General features: G+C 36.7%; 2 protein-coding genes and 1 long non-coding RNA gene across 3 annotated transcripts; 1 reads left to right on the forward strand and 2 right to left on the reverse strand.

The window, feature by feature from the left end:
* Positions 1 to 1,959: 1,959 nt before the first annotated feature.
* LOC125256133 lies at positions 1,960 to 3,520 on the reverse strand. Its single transcript, XR_007182053.1, has 3 exons — positions 3,343 to 3,520; positions 2,382 to 2,443; positions 1,960 to 2,159 (listed from the first exon to the last, which is right to left on the reverse strand). It is a non-coding gene; the product is annotated as an uncharacterized LOC125256133 (long non-coding RNA).
* A 1,717-nt stretch (positions 3,521 to 5,237) lies between these two features.
* b3galt6 (UDP-Gal:betaGal beta 1,3-galactosyltransferase polypeptide 6) lies at positions 5,238 to 11,708 on the forward strand. Its single transcript, XM_048173041.1, has 2 exons — positions 5,238 to 5,567; positions 10,103 to 11,708. The coding sequence occupies exon 2, from the start codon at positions 10,110 to 10,112 to the stop codon at positions 11,112 to 11,114; it is 1,005 nt and encodes a 334-aa protein (XP_048028998.1). The 5' UTR covers positions 5,238 to 5,567; positions 10,103 to 10,109; the 3' UTR covers positions 11,115 to 11,708.
* A 2,441-nt stretch (positions 11,709 to 14,149) lies between these two features.
* si:ch211-160o17.6 (protein FAM107B) lies at positions 14,150 to 18,483 on the reverse strand. The gene is made up of 4 exons (XM_048173685.1): positions 18,459 to 18,483; positions 18,215 to 18,359; positions 16,383 to 16,527; positions 14,150 to 14,251 (listed from the first exon to the last, which is right to left on the reverse strand). The coding sequence occupies exons 1-4, from the start codon at positions 18,481 to 18,483 to the stop codon at positions 14,150 to 14,152; spliced, it is 417 nt and encodes a 138-aa protein (XP_048029642.1).
* Positions 18,484 to 23,842: the final 5,359 nt, after the last annotated feature.

Below are 23,842 nucleotides of genomic sequence, written 5' to 3' on the forward strand. Positions count from 1 at the left end.
AAAAGATTAACATGATGGCACATGCTAGTCGATGAGTTGAATCAACTCCACAGCAACTACATAAATTTATCCACTAACCATTCAGAAACGTCCAGTTTCATTCTAAAAGTTGTAACTTCTTCCTGAGTCTCTCCATCAGTGTCGACTCCGGTTTGAACAATGTAAGGCTGAACACCGTTACTGACAATCCTCATTTTGCCTGAGTGAGATTCTCCAGTTTTGTTGTTGTTGAGCAACTGAAGCATGAGCTGTTAAAGCTCCGCCCTCTTCTGAAAAGGGGGCCGGGAGCAGCAGCTCATTTGCATTTAAAGGTGCCCTTGATTCAAAAATTGAATTTACCTTGGCATAGTTAAATAACAAGAGTTCAGTACATGGAAATGACATACAGTGAGTCTCAAACTCCATTGTTTCCCCCTTCTTATATAAATCTCATTTGTTTAAAAGACCTAGAAGAACAGGCGAATCTCAACATAACACCGACTGTTACGTAACAGTCGGGGTGTACGCCCCAATATTTGCATATGCCACCCCATGTTCCGAACATTATGAAAGGGATTAGACAAGGGCAGCCAGTATTAACGTCTGGATGTGCAAAGCCGAATCAACAGACTAGGTAAGCAAGCAAGAACAACAACAGTGAAAAATGGCAGATGGAGCAATAATAACTGACATGATTCATGATAACATGATATTTTTAGTGATATTTGTAAATTGTCTTTCTAAATGTTTCGTTAGCATGTTGCTAATGTACTGTTAAATGTGGTTAAAGTTACCATCGTTTCTTACTGTATTCACGGAGACAAGAGAGCCGTCGCTATTTTCATTTTTAAACACTTGCAGTCTTGTATAATGCATAAACACAACTTCATTTTCTATAATCTCTCCAACAGTGTGTAATGTTAGCTTTAGCCACGGAGCACTATCAAACTCATTCATAACCAAATGTAAACATTCAAATAAACACTGTACTTATGCGATTAGACATGCTGCATGACGAACACTTTGTAAAGATCCATTTTGAGGGTTATATTAGCTGTTTGAACTTTTTTTATGTTGTTTAAGGCAAGCGCGAGCACCGGGGGCGTGGAGCACGAGCAACTAAAGGGCCAGCAGCCCTGAATCGGCTCATTTATAATGATGCCCCAAAATAGGCAGTTAAAAAAATGAATTAAAAAAATGAATTAAAAAAAAAATCTATGGGGTATTTTGAGCTGAAACTTCACAGACACATTCAGGGGACACCTTAGACTTATATTACATCTTTTTTTTAAAAGTTCTAGGGCACCTTTAAAGGGACAGACACAAATAAGGGCAAATTTGACAAACTATAATAAATGATCTGTGGGGTATTTTGAGCTGAAACTTCACAGACAAATTCTGGAGACACCAGAGACTTGTAAAAGGGGCATTATAGGTCCACTTCAAGCTTTTAATTTTAGTGTTTGTTTTCTTGGAACTTTTTTTTTTTTTTTTTCAGTTGTTAATCTGTGTAATCACTGTAAAAAAATATATATATCTTGTTAGATTTAGGGTACGTTTACACAATACAATGTACTAAAGATGGAAAAGTATTTTTCTTTGCGTTTTTTGTATACAGACAACAGCTTTGTCATCAGAAGATGATGCCCGAATATTCCATCCATCCACTTCACACGAATCTGCAAAAACAGTTAAAAGTGCTGTGCCATTCATGCCAGGCCAGTAGTTGGCGATTTTCTGTCTTGTAATGTTATTTAAAGTACTTTGTAAAGAAACACTATGGACCAAACACGTTATATGCATGCACATGATGCCACACTGGCTGTGTCCGAATTCGCCCCCTATCACATTAAATAGGGCACTATTTAAGGGGACAGCCATTTGTACTGGTGTCCGAAACCATAATGGACAAATTACCCATAATGCACTGTGAGAGGCACGCTGTGCGCCAAATAAATGGGACAAAAAAATGGCCCTGGCATTTTTGCTCAGACCGGCCCACCACAATCGGTCGGACACCACCCACGAGTACACCTTCCTTGCGGTCCCTGTAAATATGCATACCTACTGTTTCATTCCCGAAAGCCCCTACAAAGCTGAGTAGTAAGTGCAAGTGGACCAGTGTACTCACTCTCTCTTGACTGACTCTCTGGTGATCAAAGGTGGCAGTGGAGTAGGGCCTACACACCAATGGACAGCAAAGATCAGGAAAAAATTCTTATTTTAAGTGTTTAACTTTGCATTATATCTTAATTCAAGAAATCTTGTCAAGTGAAATTGCTGAAATTGTGAAATCTTGCTGCATTGACAGATAATTTCACTTATTTTGAGTATCTTTTCCTTTAGTGTTTTTAATCTTGTTTTTAGACACCCCTTTTTTGCAGTGCATATTTTATACTTACTTGCATGGCCCTCTGAACACCCTCAAAAACTATGAACAATGAACCACAATAATGAGGGCATCCTGAGAGAGAGAAAGGGAGAGGGAAGAGAATGATAACTGAATGAGTTAAATGATCACCATACCAGTATCTTAATCTATAACAATGTGTAGATAGATGCACATATTTTATAATGTGCTACATGTTATAAGAGCTACTTAACCCTTAGAACATGGATGTAAAATACTGATAATTCTATAAAGAGATATTTTTTTTTCAATGAAACAGCAGAAAAACTATCATTTACACTTACAAATATACTTTGTTTTAAAGAGCACAAACCCCTCTTTAAGTGTCAAACATTTACCTCTCATTCTTTAGATACTCCCCATTAAAAACAATGAAAAAGAAAACTATACTACCAAATTACTCACAAAAAAACGTCCTAATAAAGTTATATTCATGTTATTCACTTGTCAAATCAAGTCAAGTGTTCATACCAGAGTACAAGAGCTACAAAACATAACTTTTATAGCTGAAAAGTGAGATCTAGTAGACCATCATCACGACTAACAGCTATAAATAGACACCTATAGTCTCGTTGAGAAATAAACACATCATCAGTAATATTACATTATAATAATAACCTGAATATTTTTTTTTTTTTTTTTTAAATCAGATTGCATCATTTCAGGTTTTTCTAGTTAATGAGAAGGGCCGTTACTGCATAAGTGAACTCTGATAGCTACAAGGGCACACTGCTAGCTACAAAAAACAGTGCAAAATAGCTTTTGATGTGCTATTTGACTTTAGCTGACTGAGTGAACAGTGCAGTAGGTGACAGTCTGACTTCATAATAACGACGACGATTATGTTGTCTTATAATATTCATTAATTTAGGTAAAGCATCATCATTGTTGTCGTCGCATCGTTAGTCCCTCGCTCCCTCCCTCGCTGTTAATCATGTAACTACCCTGCTTACCGCTTCTATTATACTCTCCTGCTTACTCTGTCCCTCACTGACTTCACTGTCAGACACCTGCTGCTCCTCTGCCTGACAGGTGTCTCCATGTTCTTCTATGTTCACCTGTTTTTGCACGTCGTCAGGTACTGTAGGTTTGGAAACTGAAGCTACAGTAACCGCACTAAACATGTCAGTAATTTTTGCAAGTTTGAGGCATCGACCTCTACATTTTAAAAAAAAAAATTTGCCCGCAACTTCTCCGCACCCCCTTGCACTTGCGCTTTTGTTTCTCCATCCTCCTAATCCACAGATGTTTTGGCTCTGAGCCACTGCATCTGATCTGACCTGACACACGAAACAGAGGGGACGGGGTGGAGTCTGTTAAGAGATGTGATTGGGCCAGCCCAGTGTCAATATGGAAAATGAACCAATGGGCCGCTGTCCCTGCTTTATGGGCCGATCGTTGGCCAATTTTATGTTTATTAAAAAAAAAAAAAAAATCATATCATATCGCGGCCCCGCCCCCAAGCGCGTCGGCCCACCGGGCATTTGCCCGGTATGCCAGATTACCAGTCCAGGCCTGGTTTGTATACAAGAAACCCATCTATGCCGGTATACATTCATTTTTACTTAATTATTAATTTTTTTAAAAGGTTTATATATGCTAGTTTTCATGAAAGAGCTCAAAATATATTTTGTTTCATTACTACTGGAGCTGCCAGTTTGCTTATTAAACAGCAAGAAGAGAATTTTCCCGAAGAGAATTTTCTTTTACCTATATTAGTTCATGTTATTGCAATGGACTGAAACTTACTGAATTTGTTCACACAGACTATAACAACTTTTCTTTGATTATTTTTGTCCATTTTTTTTCACCTTGTTACACTCAAAAATGATCAGCCTACAGAAAATATTTTATAAATCACTCATCATGCTATACATTATCAGCAAATATTGGATTCGATCTATTTGTCAACTTGTTTTCTTTCAATTAGGACTGGTTTATGTTTCTTTTTCAAACTAGGGCTCATTGGTCTGAGCTTATGCACCTCAGTTTTTGAGGGAAAAAAAATCATTATTTGTGAATAATTTTGGCATTATTAAATAAAATATGAAAAAAAATGCAGTTGATCATACTTAGTCTACTTTAATGTTTAGGAAGTTTGTTTTGAAATGCTTTTGTTTTGAATAAAAAGGCATTGAGATATTGATATTGATTTTTTTTTTTTTTTTAATGCAACACTCAAGCTGATGTTTTTTTCACAATTGCTTTGGTCAATAACTTTTTTTCTTGTTATAATTTTCCCTCCAGATTCAGAAATTTCATCAACTTAATAAAATGTATGATGCCTGTAAAATAAATGAAATAAAAATCATCAAATGAGCAGCTTTTGACTAGATCGCATGGGGTGGGAGGATGGGTTCTTGAATCCACTTCAAGTGTCTATCCTTTGAGTGGTTTATTAATCAATATTTATCCTTCTATATCAAGTGCTTCTCTCTTAGTTTGTGAGAGAAGCAACCTACATTTTTTATGATGGCAGCCTTGCATCTCCTGGTTTGCAAAACTATTGTTTTAATAATGTCGTTTTAAAGGGGTTTTCTGTTACATATTTCTGAGGTACATATTTGTTTCCATGTAGCCATTAATTACTTAACTATCATTCATTTTAAGTTGTTATATTCCACTATAATTGATTGCCTCTATCAGCATATATTTTTATAATCAGCTGCTTTTTTGTTTTCATTTCTTCATGGTAGGCTAGTAAAAACTGGAGAACTACCTTGGTGACAGAAGATGCTGCAGTACTTTGAGAAATCATTATTTTATTATTTTACAAACATTATTGAAACTGTACTTTCATCCCGTCCTGTAGGTGGCGCAGGTCGTCAACGTTTCTGTCTGAGCATCAGTATTTCAAACTGTGGTTGCGAACGGGAAGTACAGTGTGTGTGTGTGTGTGTGTGTGTGTGTGTTTGCATTTGAGCTGAACTGAAGAAATAATGACGCGTTCAATCTCTTCCACACTTTCCACTGTAGTCTGACCTTTTTAGTCGTTGCGGTTTGTGCGTTTGCTGTGTGTAAATGTTGTACGTGTTGTCTGGAGAGGCAGAAGACGGACAGCTGTGATACATCTCCAGCACATCAGCTGCTACTGCAAAACAAAACCGACTCTTGTAATAAAGATGCACAGGATGAGCCATAAACACAGTAAATGATCATTTTGGCGAGAATCTACCAGGTAATGTGCCTTGATGCGTTATGAATCTTTAGTGGCTCTGTGTGCACTGTGTGGTATATATGAAGTTTTGTAATCTGTTTCCACAAAATAATATATTTTTTTATTCTTTTATGATTGTAAATGTAGTTGACATGCTATACTTCATTTAAAATGGTTTTAAATAGTAAGTATTATTTTATGATTATTATCCATTATTTGTTAAAGGTGCAATATGTAATATTTTTGCAGTAAAATATCCAAAAACCACTAGGCCAGTGTTATATATTTTGTTCACTTGAGTACTTACAATATCCCAAATTTTTCCAACAATTTGTAAATGGTGAGAAAATTGCAATTTTAACCAAGGCTCCTGGACGTGTGCGGAGTCGCGATGTCAATTGCGTCATACCCGCGTTACCCTCGGTTTCCGGTTTTATTTTGTAGAAACCATGGAAACACCAAAGACGCTTTAATATTTACGTTTTAATAGACGAGAACAACTGTTTGGTAACATTTATAGACAGAAAACTAATTATTGTTATACAGCTTAACACATTTAGTCTTACTCTTATTGTTTTAATTTTTTTTTCTTGATTTTTTTTTTTTTTTTTTTTTTTGCGAGTACCATGCTTTACCATGCCTCAGAGAAAAACATTATTTTGTCAAGTAGCTAACATAGCATAATCAGATGCAGTTTTATTTAATACAGCATTTTTTTCCATCATACAATGCGTTTTAAAATTAATTGCATGCCATTTATCAACACAAGGCATCCAATATTTAATATGATATTCTAAAATCGATCTATCTTACTGCAGTGTGTAACAATGTCTTACAACAGCCGCTGAGCGAACGTACAGAGTAATGTTATAACATTTTCAACACTCTCAAATGTGTCTAATATGATAAACAGAGCTGTGTTACCTCATTCTCTTGACCGGAAAAGCGGAAGAGGCACCGGCGACTGCGGCATAATAAAAGTCCCGCTGCTCGTGAGGCGTGTGTTGTGCAATCGCTCCAGCGGCCTCATTCAACTCCCACAACACTCGGTCCTGCTCTGCTTCATATTACAGTAACGTTAATAATCTCATCCATGAACATGATTTCTTCCCGAGTCCTATCCTGATTATTTCCACTGGCTGTGATGTGAAGACCACGTCCCAAGATTCCGTGCTTACGCCTTTGTTTTGAATGGGCCTCTAGCGGACAAAATTTTTACATATTGCACCTTTAAGGATATTGTGGTGGGGAAATTCTACTGACTGCATGAAATAAATCTACCTTTAAAAATCAAGGTCAATTTAAATTAACTAGTGAACTAAAGCAAAAAGGTGTAGGAAAAATGTTTTTTTTAGATTGTGATTTTCATGGGCCTGTACTGTATCACATACCCTGAGGGCCTGTTCACACCAACACAAATGTTCGGCATGAAAATTCGCTCTGATTTTCGCATGTGATTTGTCTATTTAGACATAAACATGGTAAACAGGCTGAATAAAAATGCAGATTCGCTCTCTGACAGTAGGTGGCGCTTATAGAAAAGCAGAAATACAGTGGTTACTACGGTGCACATAGCATCGCAGTGTTCTGCACTCACACAGGGCATCGGCGTCAGCGCTTGATGGAGGGCGTGTCTGAAGCTTGGTGCTGATGCAACCGTCATAGTGTTAACAGCCAATCACATTACTTTCCGGTGTTGCATGAACACAATTGGGTAGCGTTTGCCCTTGGGTATTTGCATAAGGTAATCTGATTATCTCATTTGCTGATGCCTGCATTGGCGCTTAAAAAGTTGAGAAATTAGGCTTGTAAACACGGTAAACAGGCTGAATAAAAATGCAGATTCGCTCTCTGACAGTAGGTGGCGCTTATAGAAAAGCAGAAATACAGTGATTACTATGGTGCGCAAAGCAGAGCAGCGTTCTGCATTCACACAGGGCGTCGGCATCGACACTTGACGGAGGGCGTGTCTAAAGCTTGATGCTGATGCGACCGTCATAGTGACAACAGCCAATCACATTACTTTCCAGTGTTGCATGAACAAAAGAATGATACAAACGGGGTTGCCAGGTTTTTACCACAAAATCCTCCCAATTCATAGTTTTCAGTCACGTGACTGTCGTGGAGCAAATCAGCCTTGTAACTGCAGCACAAGTCTGTCAATTTTCCATCTTAAAAACAAAAATATGTGAACAAGATGCAAGTTTTGGGCACTTGTGATCCATATACAGCACCTGCAGTGATTTCAGTTACTAAAAAAAGCGAGATGATTTTTTAAAAAAGCTAACATGAAAAACACTAGGGTTAGTTGCACCAATAGGGATTCAATTAAGCAAAGTTTAACACTAATCAAGGATTTGTTGATCTGGGATTTATTTTAAATCGAGTTGGGTTGCACCACTTAATTTTAAACACAGATTAATTACGCAGAAAGACCGTTAATTAAAGGGCTGATCAAGCAGCGTAGGCGGAGGGTGAACCGACACCAGGCTGAGGAATCCTTACTGAAACCCACTCTTAAAGTGTCTTAATGTACTAAAACAGTGATATTAAAAGATCAAATTCAGTTTAACCATTTTTGATGAAGCATACTATATACAGGCGAGCAGATGAGCCCAGAATATGAACGCAACGTGTTTTCTTTATAATGGTTTTCGGTGGAAAAAGCGCTTAACGAGAAACCTTGTGTTACATTAATATTCTGTGTTCATTTATTTGCCTGTACAAAGTATGCATAATCAGTAAGGTGTATATTGAATTTGGTCTTTTAATATTAATATCTTACTACATTAGCTCTTACTACAAACCTGGTAAAAATGACTGGTAGGAAAGCATTGTTTTGCTCGCCAGGGGGCGTTCCCCTCAGAGCGTGACGTCACATGAAAACTATCAATTGCTTCTCAAAACTATGAACGCATGAATACCGATTTGACTGTTCACACTGTGGTCGCTTTACAAAACATCTGACCTGAATCGGGTTTAGTACCACATATGGAAGTTGCACAAATCTCAGTTACCATGTGGTTTTTACCGTTCACACTGTCATGGCGAAAACGGATATGAGTCACATGTGGGCAAAAAAACAAGATTTGGGCCACATTTACCTGCAGTGTGAACGTAGTCTTTTTCGTTCTTCGTTTAGGGGTAAAATTAAGTTTTATACGTAAGAAATACGCAAGCAGCGATATACTGTGATCGAACATCTGACACCGCCTACACTGCTGAGAGCGATGGTTAGATGAATTTGTAAAAATGTTGTGCGCTTTCCTCTCCATAACAAAATAAACACCACAAAATTGAGAAACTAGCAAGGATTTTTTAATAAAGCATAAGTCATTTATAGTTATGAAACGGCTTCACAAACAGTCTTTTCAAACACGGTATCATTATTTCTGTCTTACAATAATTCAGATTATCACAGTACTGGGATAAAAGTTTTTAGTTTGGAAATAAACATTGATGTTTATGGTAGTGATCAAATTAGAGTAAATCAATCACTTTTTAAAAAAGTAACTTGAGGTCAAGATTATCGATTACATCGTTACACCAGTAGGTGGCAACAAGTGACTGTTAATAAAATGTATTTGTCATGGAATCATCAATCACCCAAAAATGAAAATTCTGTCATTAATTACTCACCCTCATGTCGTTCCACACCTGTAAGACCTTCGTTCATCTTTGGAACACAAATAGATATTTTTGATGAAATCCAAGGGTATCTAAATCACGCATAGGCAGCAACGTCATTGCACCATTTGAGGTCCAGAAAAGTAGTAAAAAAACATGACTAAAGTGGTTCAAGCACTGCTCTGAGTTCACTATGTATGACAATGGCTCAAAATGTTAATAAAGTCATTATTTTTGTTTTATTTTGCGCACAAAAAGAATTCTCGTCGCTTCATAACATTAGGGTTGAACCACTGTAGTCACATTGTATATTTTAATTACGTTTTTACCAATTTTTTTTTGGGACCTCAAAAGGTACAATGATGTTGCTGCCTGTGTGTGGATCAGATACCCTCGGATTTCATCAAAAATATCTTAATTTGGGTTCTGAAGATGAATGAAGGTCTTATGGGTTTGGAACGACACAAGGATGAGTACTTAATGACAGAAATGTCATTTTAGGTGAACTAACCCTTTAATTCAAGAGATTCGTTCAATGTGGTCTTTATGAGCTAGTCATTGAATCATTCATTCAAAAATTCAAATGAGTTATAGACTGCAGCAATTAACATTTCATCATTGCCTCTAGTAAATGTCATGTCATTTTGTTTAGTTGTCTATTCAGAATCGTGGAAGAATTGAGAGCTCTGTTAAACAAAAAAATTGTGATTCTCAATTTTTGATCAGATGATCAGAAGCACAAATCTTGTTGATTGGCCAGTGCAATGGAAAAGAGATTAGAATACCTCTCCGTAACAAATCTTATGACATGCATTAACAAATTAAAATGTTTTCGCACTGAACATCTTGGTGTGAACAGGCCTTAATGTTGCACACATTTTAGGTAAGGCTTGTTTTCAAAAGTGGTACGATTTCTTTCTGTTCCTCAGTGACATCATGAATTTGGTCCGTCTCGTGTGTCGTCATAAGACAGCCCTGGCACTCTGTGTCCTCTTCCTATTCGCTGTCGTCCTTTTATTCCTCGCCAAATGTACGTCTGAGACGCTGAAACCAGCCGAGTCCCCAGGGGTGGCGCCGCGGGCCGAGTCGCGTCAAAAGCAGCCGGCAGGACCTCCCCGTGCCAGAGAGCTCTCTGCGTTCCTGGTCGTTCTCATCACCACGGGGCCAAAGTACACAGAGCGTCGCAGCATTATCCGGAGCACCTGGCTGACCAAGCAGGATCCCGAAGTGCTCTACTGGTTTGTCATTGGCACCGAGGGTTTACCCGCCGAAGACCTCCAGAACCTCGGAACCGAGCAGGTCCGTCACCATGACCTCCTCTTGCTCTCAGACCTCCGGGATTCGTACGAGAACCTCACGCAGAAACTGCTTCACATGTACTCGTGGTTGGACCAAAACGTGGACTTTAAATTCGTTCTGAAGGCAGATGATGACACCTTTGCCCGCTTGGATCTCCTCAAAGAGGAGTTGAAGACCAAGGAGCCCAGTCGCCTCTACTGGGGCTTCTTCTCTGGCCGTGGCAGAGTGAAAACAGCCGGGAAATGGAAAGAAAGTACTTGGGATCTGTGCGACTACTACTTACCGTATGCTCTAGGTGGGGGCTACGTGCTATCCGCTGACCTCGTGCACTACGTGCATCTTAATGTGGGCTTTCTAAAGATCTGGCAGAGTGAGGACGTATCCTTGGGTGCGTGGTTGGCCCCCGTGGACGTGAAGCGGCTTCACGATCCACGCTTCGACACGGAGTACAAGTCGCGCGGCTGCAGCAATAAGTATCTGGTCACACACAAGCAGAGTTTAGAGGACATGTTGGAGAAACATCAGACACTACAGCGAGATGGGCACCTGTGCAAAGAGGAAGTCAAACTAAGGCTGTCCTATATTTACGACTGGAGCGTCCCACCTTCCCAGTGTTGCCAGCGGAAGGATGGCATCCCCTGACTTTTTGACACCCGAGTTCTTGTGCAGTTTTTCCACTTGCTATTTATTTATTTATTTATTATCAATGTTGTGAGTCGACCTGGAATAGGTTACTTAACTTTTTGAAAAGGCTTTTTAAATGAGAAATATGGGTGATGATACAGAAAAGCTGCGTAAAGGAGATGCTGATTCAGCAGGGAGTCAGTTTGTGCAGAGAGCCTGGGGGACAGATGTTTCTGCTGTATTTGCTGCATACACCTTCTGTACTTGATGTCCACCGATTAAAATGCTCCATTTATAATCTCGAGAAGTTTAGAGTGGATATGTTGTAATAAATCTACATAAATGAGAAATGTGAACCAGACAAACAGTTTATTAACAGGAAAGAAACTTGAAGATAAATGATAACTTAACCTAATGTATTTTTTCCATCGTGATAGAGAACCTTTCTTTTGAGTTTTTCTCACAAATTTGCCATATGATGATAAACCTCTCTTGAGGACTTGAGAACCTGGCCACCAGGTTTGGCAGTATTTTTAGTATTTTATGTGATGTGAGCTGTAAATAATGTACCTCAAATTTTATTAAACATTTGTTTGTTCTGTTTTTACACCACATCTGTTGCCTTTTATGGATGGCGATGCTGTCACATCACCTTAGTAAGGTGAAATCCCCCTGACGAAATGCAGTCATGTCAATCGGAATCTGCGCAATCTGTAATTCCAAAGTGGAACATTTCCCCACATTTCGCATCAGATTCAATTTGTTAAACTTTGAACACACAAATTTGCAGCGTTTATCAATGAGCACGTTTGCATGCAAACCAGTACGCGATAACTCGCAAAAATCAGCTAACCTGTTGTCCGGGTTTACATGCAAACCAATAACCCGACAATGTTAATATAAAACTACTTAATTTGGAAGAGACATCTGCTTCATGCATTGCTACACTATTGATAAATGGACACTGGAATTCTTGGATCTTTTAACCAATGGTATTTTGCTAATGTGATCACACTGTTGTATGAAAAGGCTTGGGCTGCGTTCCACTGCACTTTTAGACACACACTCGTGAACTTCCCTAAGGAACGTGTATCAAACTGGCAAAGTCATGCTCCCCCAGTGGTGAACCATTGAAATTTCGAAACACTTATGGCGTAACGAAGCCTTGTTTACTGAAATCATGTGATTTTGGCGCTCCGAACCACTGATTCAAAACAAAAGATTCGTAAAGCTTCATGAAGCAGTGTTTTGAAATCGCCCATCACTAAATATTGTTGAATAAAGTCGTTATTTCGTTTTTTTGCCGCACAAAAAGTATTTTCGTCGCTTCATAACATTAATGTTGAACCACTGCAGTCACATGAACTGTTTTAAATATGTCTTTAATAGCTTTCTGGGCATCTGAAAGTGTTAATTATCTTGCTGGCAATGAAGGCCTCACTGAGCCATCGGATTTTATCAAAGATATCTTCATTTGTTGTGTACTGGATGCGACAGTTAATCTGGTTCCGGGAATCCCGTTTGGAGATGGTTGGAAATTGAAATCAATGGCATAGTGAGGATGTCAAAACCATAATGACATATTAATAATTAGTTAATAGTTATGTGCCTCAACAAGTAAAGTCATAACATCATGATACATTTGCAAATCCTTTGCTAATGATTAATTAAAGCAGACAATTTGAAGTTGAAATACATGGCTTCAAGCCATTGTGGTAATTAACACATTAATTTACACTATTAGTTAATAAAATGTTACGGAATTAATACATTATGACACATTTTAATTAATAACAATTCATATATTACCTCATATATTAACCATATAGAATCTTTATTAGTTGCTGATGCAGTAATCATTAATTAATGGTTTAGTTCTTCATGAGTCATACATTAACACATGATTATCTGTGCATTAGTTAATGGTGCAATATATAAGAATTTTGCAGTAAAATATCCAAAAACCACTAGGCCAGTGTTATATATTTTGTTCACTTGAGTACTTACAATATCCCAAATATTTCCAACTATTCGTAAATCGTGAGAAAATTGCAATTTTCTTGATTTTTTTTGCGAGTACCATGCTTTACCATGCCTCAGAGAAAAACACTATTTTGTCAAGTAGCTAACATAGCATAATCAGATGCAGCTTTATTTTTAGTAACAGTAATACAGCATTTTCTCCATCATACAATGTTTTAAAATGAATTGCATGCCATTTATCAACACAAGCCATCCAGTATTAATATGAAAAAAATCTAAAATCGATCGATCTTACTGCAGTGTGTAACAGTGTCTCACAGCAGCCGTCGAGTGAACGCACAGAGTAACGTTATAAAATAATTTTCAACACACTCAAATGTGTCTAATATGATAAACAGAGCTGCGTTACCTCATACTCATGACCGGAAAAGCGGAAGCGGTGCCGACGACTGTGTCATAATAAAAGTCCCGCTGCTCGTGAGGCGTGTTGCGCAATCGCTCCAGCGGTCTCGTTCAGCTCCACAACACTCGCTCCTGCTCTGCTTCATACTACAGTAACATTAATAATCTCATCCATGAATATGATTTCTTCCCGAGTCCTATCCCTTTTATTTTCCACCGGCTGTGAGGTGAAGACCACATGTCCCAAGATTCCATGCTCAAACTTGGCGTCATCAAGCTACGCCTTTGTTTTGAATAGGCCTCTAGCGACCTCTAGTGGACAGAAATCCTGCATACTGCACTGAATTAATGTATATTAGTGCACCTATATTGTAAAGTGTCATCAACTTGTCTACAGAATACAGTATTGTTAAATCCATTTTAAATGCAATTTAAGAATTGACCAGTAAAAATGTGACTGGCTGGAAAAAGTTAATCTAAAAAGACCCAGAATGGTAATACAAAAGGTCATTTGTGCTCTTTGAAAGCCAAAGTGAAGGACTGCATATGGACTGAAGGTGAGAGGGCACAACGCAAAATGACTATTGATTAATATTCATGATAACGATTGCCTCTGATAGAACAAAACCCAGTTTCTTATGTAAGAATTTTGTTCTTCCGTTGTTGGGTCAGTAGCCTGTGATGGTGACGTGTCTCAGGTTTTCCCGCACGCGAACAAACTCTGGAATGTTTCGTATGTTTTCTCTGTGCCTCAGCTCTTCCTGCTCGTACTGTAAGGAGAGAATCACAGATCCAGTGAGCGTCCTAAATAGTAATAATATAGAACTGAAATCTTTTTCTACTTTTTCAAAAAGTTTTTAGCCTGTTTTAATGGTGCACCACCGTTCAAAAGTTTGGGGTCTTGAAGATTTTTTAATGTTTTGAAAAAAACAAGGCTATCAAGGCCCTATTTATTTGATACAGTGATTTATTAAATGCAGATATTTATTAAATACAGTAAAAATGGTAATATTGTGAAATATTACAATAAAAAAAAAAAAAACTGTTTTGAATACATTTTAAAATGTAATTTATGCATGTGATGAAAGCTGAATTTTCAGCATCATTACTTCCGTCTTCAGTGTCATGTGATCCTCCAGAAAGAGTGCATCAGCACCTGCCCACTTTTTCCAGAGGTGGTGGTTCCAGAAGAATTTTTTTCCATTCATTTTTCCCATAGGGATTTCGGAAAAGTCTTCATTAAAGCGTTGTAAGCCATAAACCAAGCCAATCATCTCTGAGGTGAATTATAACATTGCAAACTTTGATTTGAAGCAAAAAAGGTTTTGAAAAGTGGACAAAAATTCAAAGGTACAAAACTTTGTAGTTTTTTCCCTCACTAAAGTACAATCTCATGAAGCAATACAAACAGCATAATCAAATTAAAAAAGGTGCATCTTAATAAAAATTATATTTTAAATTTATTGCAAAATATGCATATATACACACAGATCAGGCATAACATTATGACCCCCTTCCTAATATTGTGTTGGTTTTGCTGCTAAAACAGCCCTGACCCGTCGAGGCATGGACTCCTCTAGACCCCTGAAGTGTGCTGTGGTATCTGACACCAAGATGTTAGCAGCAGATCCTTTAAGTCCTGTAAGTTGCGAGGTGGAGCCTCCATGGATCGGACTTGTTTGTTCAGCACATCCCACAGATGCTCGGTTGGATTGAGATATGGAGAATTTGGAGGCCAAGTCAACACCTCAAACTCTTTGTGCTCCTCAAACCATTCCTGAACCATTTTTGCTTTGTGTCAGGAGCATTATCCTGCTGAAAGAGGCCACAGCCACCAGGGAATACCTTTCCATGAAAGGGTGTACATGGTCTGTAACAATGCTTAGGTAGGTGGTACGTGTCAAAGTAACATCCACATGGATGGCAGGACCCAAGGTTTCCCAGCAGAACATTGCCCAAAGCATCACACTGCCTCCGCCAGCTTGCCTTCTTCTCATAGTGCATCCTGGTGCACCTTCTTCCATTGCTCAGTGGTCCAGTTCTGATGCTCATGTGTCCACTGTTGGTGCTTTCGCCGGTGGAGAGGGGTCAGCATGGGCACCCTGACTGGTCTGCATCTATGCAGCTCCATACGCAACAAACTGAGATGCACTGTGTATTCTGACACCTTTCTATCAGAACCAGCATTAACTTCTTGAGCAATTTGAGCTACAGTAGCTCGTCTGTTGGATCGGACCACATGGGCCAGCCTTTTCCCCCCCCACATTAATGAGTCTTGGCCGCCCATGACCCTGTCGCCGGTTCACCACTGTTCCTTCCTTGGACCTCTTTTGACACATACTGACCACTGCAGACCAGGAACACCCCACAAGAGCTGCAGTTTTGGAGATGCTCTGACCCAGTCGTCTAGCCATCACAGATTGGCGCTTGTCAAACTCACTCATGTCCTCATGGCCACTGACAGGTGAAGTGAATAACACTGATTATCTCTTCATCTCGGCACCTGTTAGTAGGTGGATATATATTAGGCAGCAAGTGAACATTTTGTCCTCAAAGTTGATGTGTTAGAAGCAGGAAAAATAGGCAAGTGTAAGGATTTGAGTGAGTTTGACAAGGGCCAAATTGTGATGGCTAGACGACTGGGTCAGAGCAGTTTAATATTATTGTGACAAATCTTTTTGTAACAACATAAAAGTCCTTAAAACATTTTTTGATTAATTTAATGCATTAATTTTTTTTTTTTTTTTAATCTTAAATCTTACTGACCCCAAACTTTTGAACAGTAGTGTACATTAGTTTTTTGCTATTGTTGTCATAATAGTCTTCACGTCATGATTCACTGACAATAGCAGTGAACCTTTGTTTGAACTGACGTCCTCGCGTGCACCAGTGAACACGTACCGCCACGAGTTTCTGCCGTCTCTTGTGCAGCTCTTGCTCCAGGTCTGACGGCGGCTGTGAGGCTTGTTCTCTCTCTCTGTGCTGCTCCAGTCTCCTCTGTTCCAGCACCCGCTTGAGCTCCGGCTTCTCTTCAGGCAGGAGACCGCTGCAAACAATAAGAGCTGGCCTGTTTTGTACTGGTAAGAAACATCATTCTAGTGATTCATGTAATATTGGACATATTAATTACTTGAAAAGTACATACGTATCTACCTCTACATCTCTATCCTGATTGGGTGTCACTATAGGTCCTAATAAGAATATAAAATATTTAAAGGGTTAGTTCACCCAAAAATGAAAATTCTGTCATTAATTACTCACCCTCATGTCATTCCACACTCTTAAGACCTTCGTTCATCTTCAGAACACAAATTAAGATATTTTTGATGAAATCTGATGACTCAGTGAGGCCTGCATTGACATCAAGAGAATAAACACTTTCAATGCCCAGAAAGCTACTAAAGACATATTTAAAACAGTTCATGTGACTACAGTGGTTCAACCTTAATGTTATGAAGCGACGAGAGTACTTTTTGTGTGCCAAAAAACAAAATAACGACTTTATTCAACAATATCTAGTGATGGGCGATTTCAGAACACTGCTTCATGAAGCTTAGAAGCTTTATGAATCATTTGTTTCAAATCAGTGCTTCGGAGCGTGAAAGTCACATGATTTCAGTAAACGAGGCTTTGTTATGTCATAAGTGTTTCGAAATTTCAATGGTTCACCACTGGGGGGCGTGACTTTGGCAGATTGATACGTGCTCTGAACCACTGATTCGAAACAAAAGATTCATAAAGCAGTGTTTTGAAATCGCCCATCACTAGATATTGTTGAATAAAGTCGTTATTTTGGGTTTTTTGGTGCACAAAAACTATTCTCACTTCATAATATTAAGATTGAACCACTGTACTCACATGAACTGTTTTAAATATGTATTAGTAGGTTTCTGGGCATTGAAAGTGTTAATTATCTTGCCATTGGATTTTATCAAAAATATCTTAATTTGTGTTCCGAAGATGAACGAAGGTCTTACGGGTGTGGAACGACATGAGAGTGAGTAATTAATGACACAATTTTCATTTTTGGGTGAACTAACCCTTTATATAATTATAAATACATAAGAAAAATGTAGATGTAAATAAGTGTAACTTAAAGTATTTTACGTTTATTTCAGCTTTTTGTAGCCTCAAACTCAAATTAATTAATGAATGTCCCCCAAAAGTCAACATGAAATCAAAATTGACATTTTTAATGTAATATTGCTGTTTATGAAATAATTTATCTGAGCACATATTTTTTTTATTATTCACATGTCCTCATCTTTAATCAAAATAACTTCCCCTCCCTCTTGCAGCGACATCTCTTCTCTTATCTGATGATGAGGGCGGGGCAACCTGTCACTCACATGAGATCCACCAATTGCAAACCACAACCACAATCAAGTTCCGCCATTTGTTCTTGTTCCAGAAGCCATTTCACTCAGATATACGTCACAAATTCACAATAGGGAAGCAAATCTATCGCAACTTTCATTTCAGGTCGACTTTAAAATACATAAAATAGTATCCTGTCACAGTGCTGCTAAAATACAAATAATGCTGTCAACCAGCTGTGATTTTACGAGCTCACACACGCTTGCAAGCACGTCGGCTTTGTTTTCTAACTGTAGGTCAGATATATCCCGTTTCCCAGGAGCTCAGTCTGTGGTGATCTGTTCAGACGGCAGAGGCCGTGCCCTTAGTAAGAGGCTCACTTCATTTGGCTTTATAAAAGAACAATTATAGCTCACCATCTGTGGCTGACGAGCAGTTCACGATGTAACCTTCTACGACAAGAACATTCCAAAACAGGGTTGGACAGTTTCTTCGGACGGATAAGATCGTCCTGGCCTTCAGTAGTCTGCTGAGATGCAGCAGTCTCACAGCTGGAGCTTTCTGATGGACAGAGAGGTTGTGTGTAATGCAAAAGGCAATCAAAGCTTCAAGAAATCATAAATGTTTAAAAAAAATAATTATAAAGGACTGAAAAAATACCTGTTTTCTGATTCTTGTGTACCATTCTGTGTGAAATAACCTAATGCAGAAACAAAACAAAAACAAAAAACTAGATGATTCAGGTGTTAATAAATTGTATTATTTCCAACACAATCTCATGGCAATTCATAACCATTTCCCTTTTTTTTTCTGAACTTGTGGCTAAAATGGTACAATCTCAATTGTATGTTTTCGTATGATCTGCTTATGGTTATGTTTAGGGGCTGACCTTCCTTCATGCTTATTTTTTTCCTAAAAATCAAATGTTTTTATATGATTCACATGGTAAATTCATACAGAAATGGCACCTCATATTACAGTTAAGCTGAGATCGGTTTGATTATTTCTGTCAGATGTATGTTTTTTTTTATTATATGTTTTATTTATTTACAGTACAGTCCAAAAGTTTGGAACCACTAAGATTTTTAATGTTTTTAAAAGAAGTTTCGTCTGCTCACCAAGGCTACATTTATTTAATTAAAAATACAGTAAAAAACAGTAATATTGTGAAATATTATTACAATTTAAAATAACTGTTTTCTATTTGAATATATTTCACAAAGTAATTTATTCCTGTGATGGCAAAGCTGAATTTTCAGCATCATTACTCCAGTCTTCAGTTGTACACATATTTGTGTACAATGTTTTTTTTCAGGATTATTTGATGAATAGAAAGTTCAAAAGAACAGTGTTTATCTGAAATCTAATCTTTTGTAACATTATAAATGTCTTTACTGTCACTTTTGATTGATTTAATGCATCCTTGCTGAATAAAAGTATTCATTTCTTTAATTTCTTTTCAAAAAAATAAAAATAAAAATTCTTACTGACCCCAAACTTTTGAACGGTAGTGTATAATGCTACAGAAGCTTTGTATTTCAGATAAATGCTGTTCTTTTGAACTTTCTATTCATCAAGGAATCCTGAAAAAAAAAAGTACACAACTGTTTTCAACATTGAAAATAATCATAAATGTTTATTGAGCAGCAAATCAGCATATTAGAATGATTTCTGAAGGATCATGTGACACTGAAGACTGGAGTAACGATGCTGAAAATTCAGCTTTGCATCACAGGAATAAATTACTTTGTCAAATATATTTAAATAGTACACAGTTATTTTAAATTGTAATAATATTTCACAATATTACTGTTTTTTACTGTATTTTTAATTAAATAAATGTAGCCTTGGTGAGCAGACGAAACTTCTTTTAAAAACATTAAAAATCTTAGTGGTTCCAAACTTTTGGACTGTACTGTATATAACGATATAATATTTTATAAATTAGATTGAAGAAATAATTTAAATTAGCAACAAACAAACAAAAAACTACTGCTATTAATAATATCAACATTATTATTATTATTATTATTATTATTATACAGTGTTTTAATTAAAAGTACATGACAGCCATGTAAAAAAGTGATAACTCATTTCCTTTATAAAATTACTGTCAAATTCACATCTTTTCCTAAGAAAAACTTGTTGTCCCTTACATACAGTAAAGTTATGAAGTCTGTAAGCAGGTTAAATCTTACCTCTGTATTGTAATATAGCAGCATACTGAACCAAAGGTATCAGCAGGAGGTGACGCACGCAAACACCAGCTCAAGTGCACAGCACAGTTTTAAAGGCAGAGCTGGTTGCTTCACATCTTGATGCAATAATGGAATGAGATTACCTGCGTAATACATCTCAAGTAGGAGGAACGACTGGACAGAATGATGCCCAACACAGAGCAGATGGTGGATTACGCACAGGTTCAATCCCACTTAGAAGTAACCTGCTTTGTTGTAGTGTTAATTTCGTTAACAACATCTATGACGAAAAATGTTTGCTGACAAACTTTTTTTCCCATGACTGTGATGAGATGACATCATGTCTTTAAAGGTAGGGTAGGCAATTTTTTTTATGACACTTTCTGTCATACTGGTTGAACCTCACAGCGATTGGCTGTCAACTGCGTTTTTCGCTTGATATTTGCAGTTGAGAGAACTGCCCAACCTGCTGTCAATCCCACAATGCAATGCGTGAGTGTGAAGCTAACTTCTGAATGAATTGAAAAGGCTCTCCATCAAGCTTATGCTGCATTCACACCATTCACACCATGTGTGACAGCTGTTCACGTCTTCAGACTCGGATGCGTTTCTGTCAACACTATCAACGCCGAAATTAATCTGCAGCAGTCAGGTGGTACAAATCAGAGCTCTGTAAGTTGTTTACATTCATTATTACTGCAATGTCATGAGACATGAGGTCATTTAATGCCGTCTCGTGACGAATTGCAGACACTGCTGTTCAGAGGTGTGTTCGACATCGGCTGGGGCTGGATGTAACTGATCGGCGAGAGTAGTCGCTTGCAGTCAGGTTGCAGGAGCTGAAAACAGAGACGTGAAGTCGGACACTTTCTGCTTCCTGTAGTGACACTCATACTGCGTTTGCAAACTTTATCACAGCTGAAGTAACATATATATACACAGTTGTTTCAGAGACATTTCCATTCAATACTTTTTGTACTGCTTACAGCGTCTGTTTGTACAAGAAAACAGTTCAACAAAAGCCTTTACTATTTATTTTTTTCAATGAAGTGGGGTCTACGTTTTTTTTATCAGTTTTATTTTGAAAAACATGACACAATATAACATCACGACTACATGAAAAGAGCTTTAACTGTTATGAACAGTGTTGGGGAAAGTTACTTTGAAAAGTAATGCATTGCAATATTGCATTACTCCCTATAAAAGTAACTAATTGCGTACTTAGTTACTTGGCCCTAATCCTCTTACGGAAGAGGATTAGGGCCAAGCAATAATAAAAAAATAAAACCATCTCGAGATTAAAGTTGTTGAATTTCGAGAAAAAAATCGAAATAAAATGTTGAGAATAAACTCATTAAATTATGACTTTATTCTCAACATTTTATCTCGACTTTTTTCTCGAAATTTAACGAGTTTTTTCTCATAATTCTCGTAATTTAATTACTTTATTCTCAACATTTTATCTCAACTTTTTTCTCGAAATTTAACGAGTTTTTTCTCATAATTTAACAAATTTGTTCTCGTAATTTAACGACTTTTTTCTCGCAATTTAATTACTTTATTCTCAACATTTTATCTCGACTTTTTTCTCAATTTAATGAGTTTTTTCTCATAATTTAACAAATTTGTTCTCGTAATTTAACGACTTTTTTCTTGTAATTTAACAACTTTTTTCTCGTAATTTAATTACTTTATTCTCAACATTTTATCTCGACTTTTTTCTCGAAATTTAACGACTTTTGTCTCATAATTTAACAAATTTGTTCTCGTAATTTAACAACTTTTTTCTTGTAATTTAACAACTTTTTTCTCGTAATTTAATTACTTTATTCTCAACATTTTATCTCGACTTTTTTCTCGAAATTTAACGAGTTTTTTCTCATAATTTAACAAATTTGTTCTCGTAATTTAACGACTTTTTTCTCGTAATTTAATTACTTTAATTCTCAACATTTTATCTCGACTTTTTTCTCGAAATTTAACGAGTTTTTTCTCATAATTTAACAAATTTCTTCTCGTAATTTAACGACTTTTTTCTCATAATTTAATTACTTTATTCTCAACATTTTATCTCGACTTTTTTCTCGAAATTTTAGCGAGTTTTTTCTCATAATTTAACAAATTTGTTCTCGTAATTTAACGACTTTTTTCTCGTAATTTACTTTATTCTCAACATTTTATCTCGACTTTTTTCTCGAAATTTTAGCGAGTTTTTTCTCATAATTTAACAAATTTGTTCTCGTAATTTAACGACTTTTTTTCTCGTAATTTAATTACTTTATTCTCAACATTTTATCTCGACTTTTTTCTCGAAATTTTAGCGAGTTTTTTCTCATAATTTAACAAATTTGTTCTCGTAATTTAACGACTTTTTTCTCGTAATTTACTTTATTCTCAACATTTTATCTCGACTTTTTTCTCGAAATTTTAGCGAGTTTTTTCTCATAATTTAACAAATTTGTTCTCGTAATTTAACGACTTTTTTTCTCGTAATTTAATTACTTTATTCTCAACATTTTATCTCGACTTTTTTCTCGAAATTTAATTACTTTATTCTCAACATTTTATCTCGATTTTTTTTGTCGAAATTTAACAACATTTTTCTCGGAATTTAATGAGTTTATTCTCAACATTTTATTTAGACTTTTTTCTCGAAATTTAACAACTTTAATCTTGAGATGGTTTTAATTTTCTATTATTGCTTGGTCCTAATCCTCCTCCATATCCTCTTCCGTAGTATTACAGACTGTTTTTAACAACACACAACGCAACCTCTGTGTTATAATACAAAATTTTTTTTGCTATTTTGGAATTGCTATTAGGAATTTCACTGTTGAGAAGTTTCTTGTTTTAATAGTTTTCATAATGTACAGAGTGTGTTAATTTATATGATAAATAGCCTATAATAAATCAGGAAACTAGATGATGTAAAATAAACCATGCATATGGGTTGACATTCTCTTGATTTGTGCTTATACTGTAGGTGAAAGTGCAATAATTCTGTTGAAATGTAAAAATAAATTTCTCAATTTATTATTATTATTGTTATTAAGGAAATAAAACTATTGTCCTTTTACAAGAGAATTTAGTCAACATTGTCCTGTTTTTGTCATTTTGTCAATCATTGTGATTATAATTTTGAGCTAAATAATCGTGATTGTCAATTGAACCATTATGCAGGGTGACAGAATTGTGGCTAAGTTTGCATTAACTAAACTAGACTAGACCAGATATTTAGTAAACTAAAACTTGACTAAACAAAAACAAGACAATGTTGACTAAATATAACTAGGAGCCTAAATATAACACAGGACCAAGACTGAGACTAAACTTTAAAAAAGCAGACAAAATTAACACTACTTTGTTGCTTAGAAAAATGAAAGCTGCTACACCCTATTGTCTCAATATACAAGCAGAAATGTGTTTATAGCGATATCAAATTTATAGCATGTGGAACAAGATTCATCGATTTTTCTAAAGGTCCACATGAACAATTTTTTCATGACGGAAGTTATCTTAATACTAATACTAGTACTAACACCATTCTAATGTAGCACTGATATTAGGATGGACACATACGAATAAAACATGCCAATAGAAAGGCTGCCAAGTGCTGTCAGACGACAGCTGAGCGCACCTTATGGTCCCATTCTCTTGCCAACTAATGTATTGTCATGGAGAAGAAGACGCTGCCAGGATCTGCAGGATGCCATTAGAGATGTCTGTGTCAGTGTATATAAGTTGCATTCAGCATTGATTTCATAAGAAGATCACGTTAAAGTATTTAAATCAGTTGAGAATATAGTAAACAAGCACCAACACCTGTGAGTCCTGTTCAATATCATC

Source organism: Megalobrama amblycephala, linkage group LG21 (genome assembly GCF_018812025.1).
Source record: "Megalobrama amblycephala isolate DHTTF-2021 linkage group LG21, ASM1881202v1, whole genome shotgun sequence".
Lineage (NCBI taxonomy): Eukaryota > Metazoa > Chordata > Actinopteri > Cypriniformes > Xenocyprididae > Megalobrama > Megalobrama amblycephala.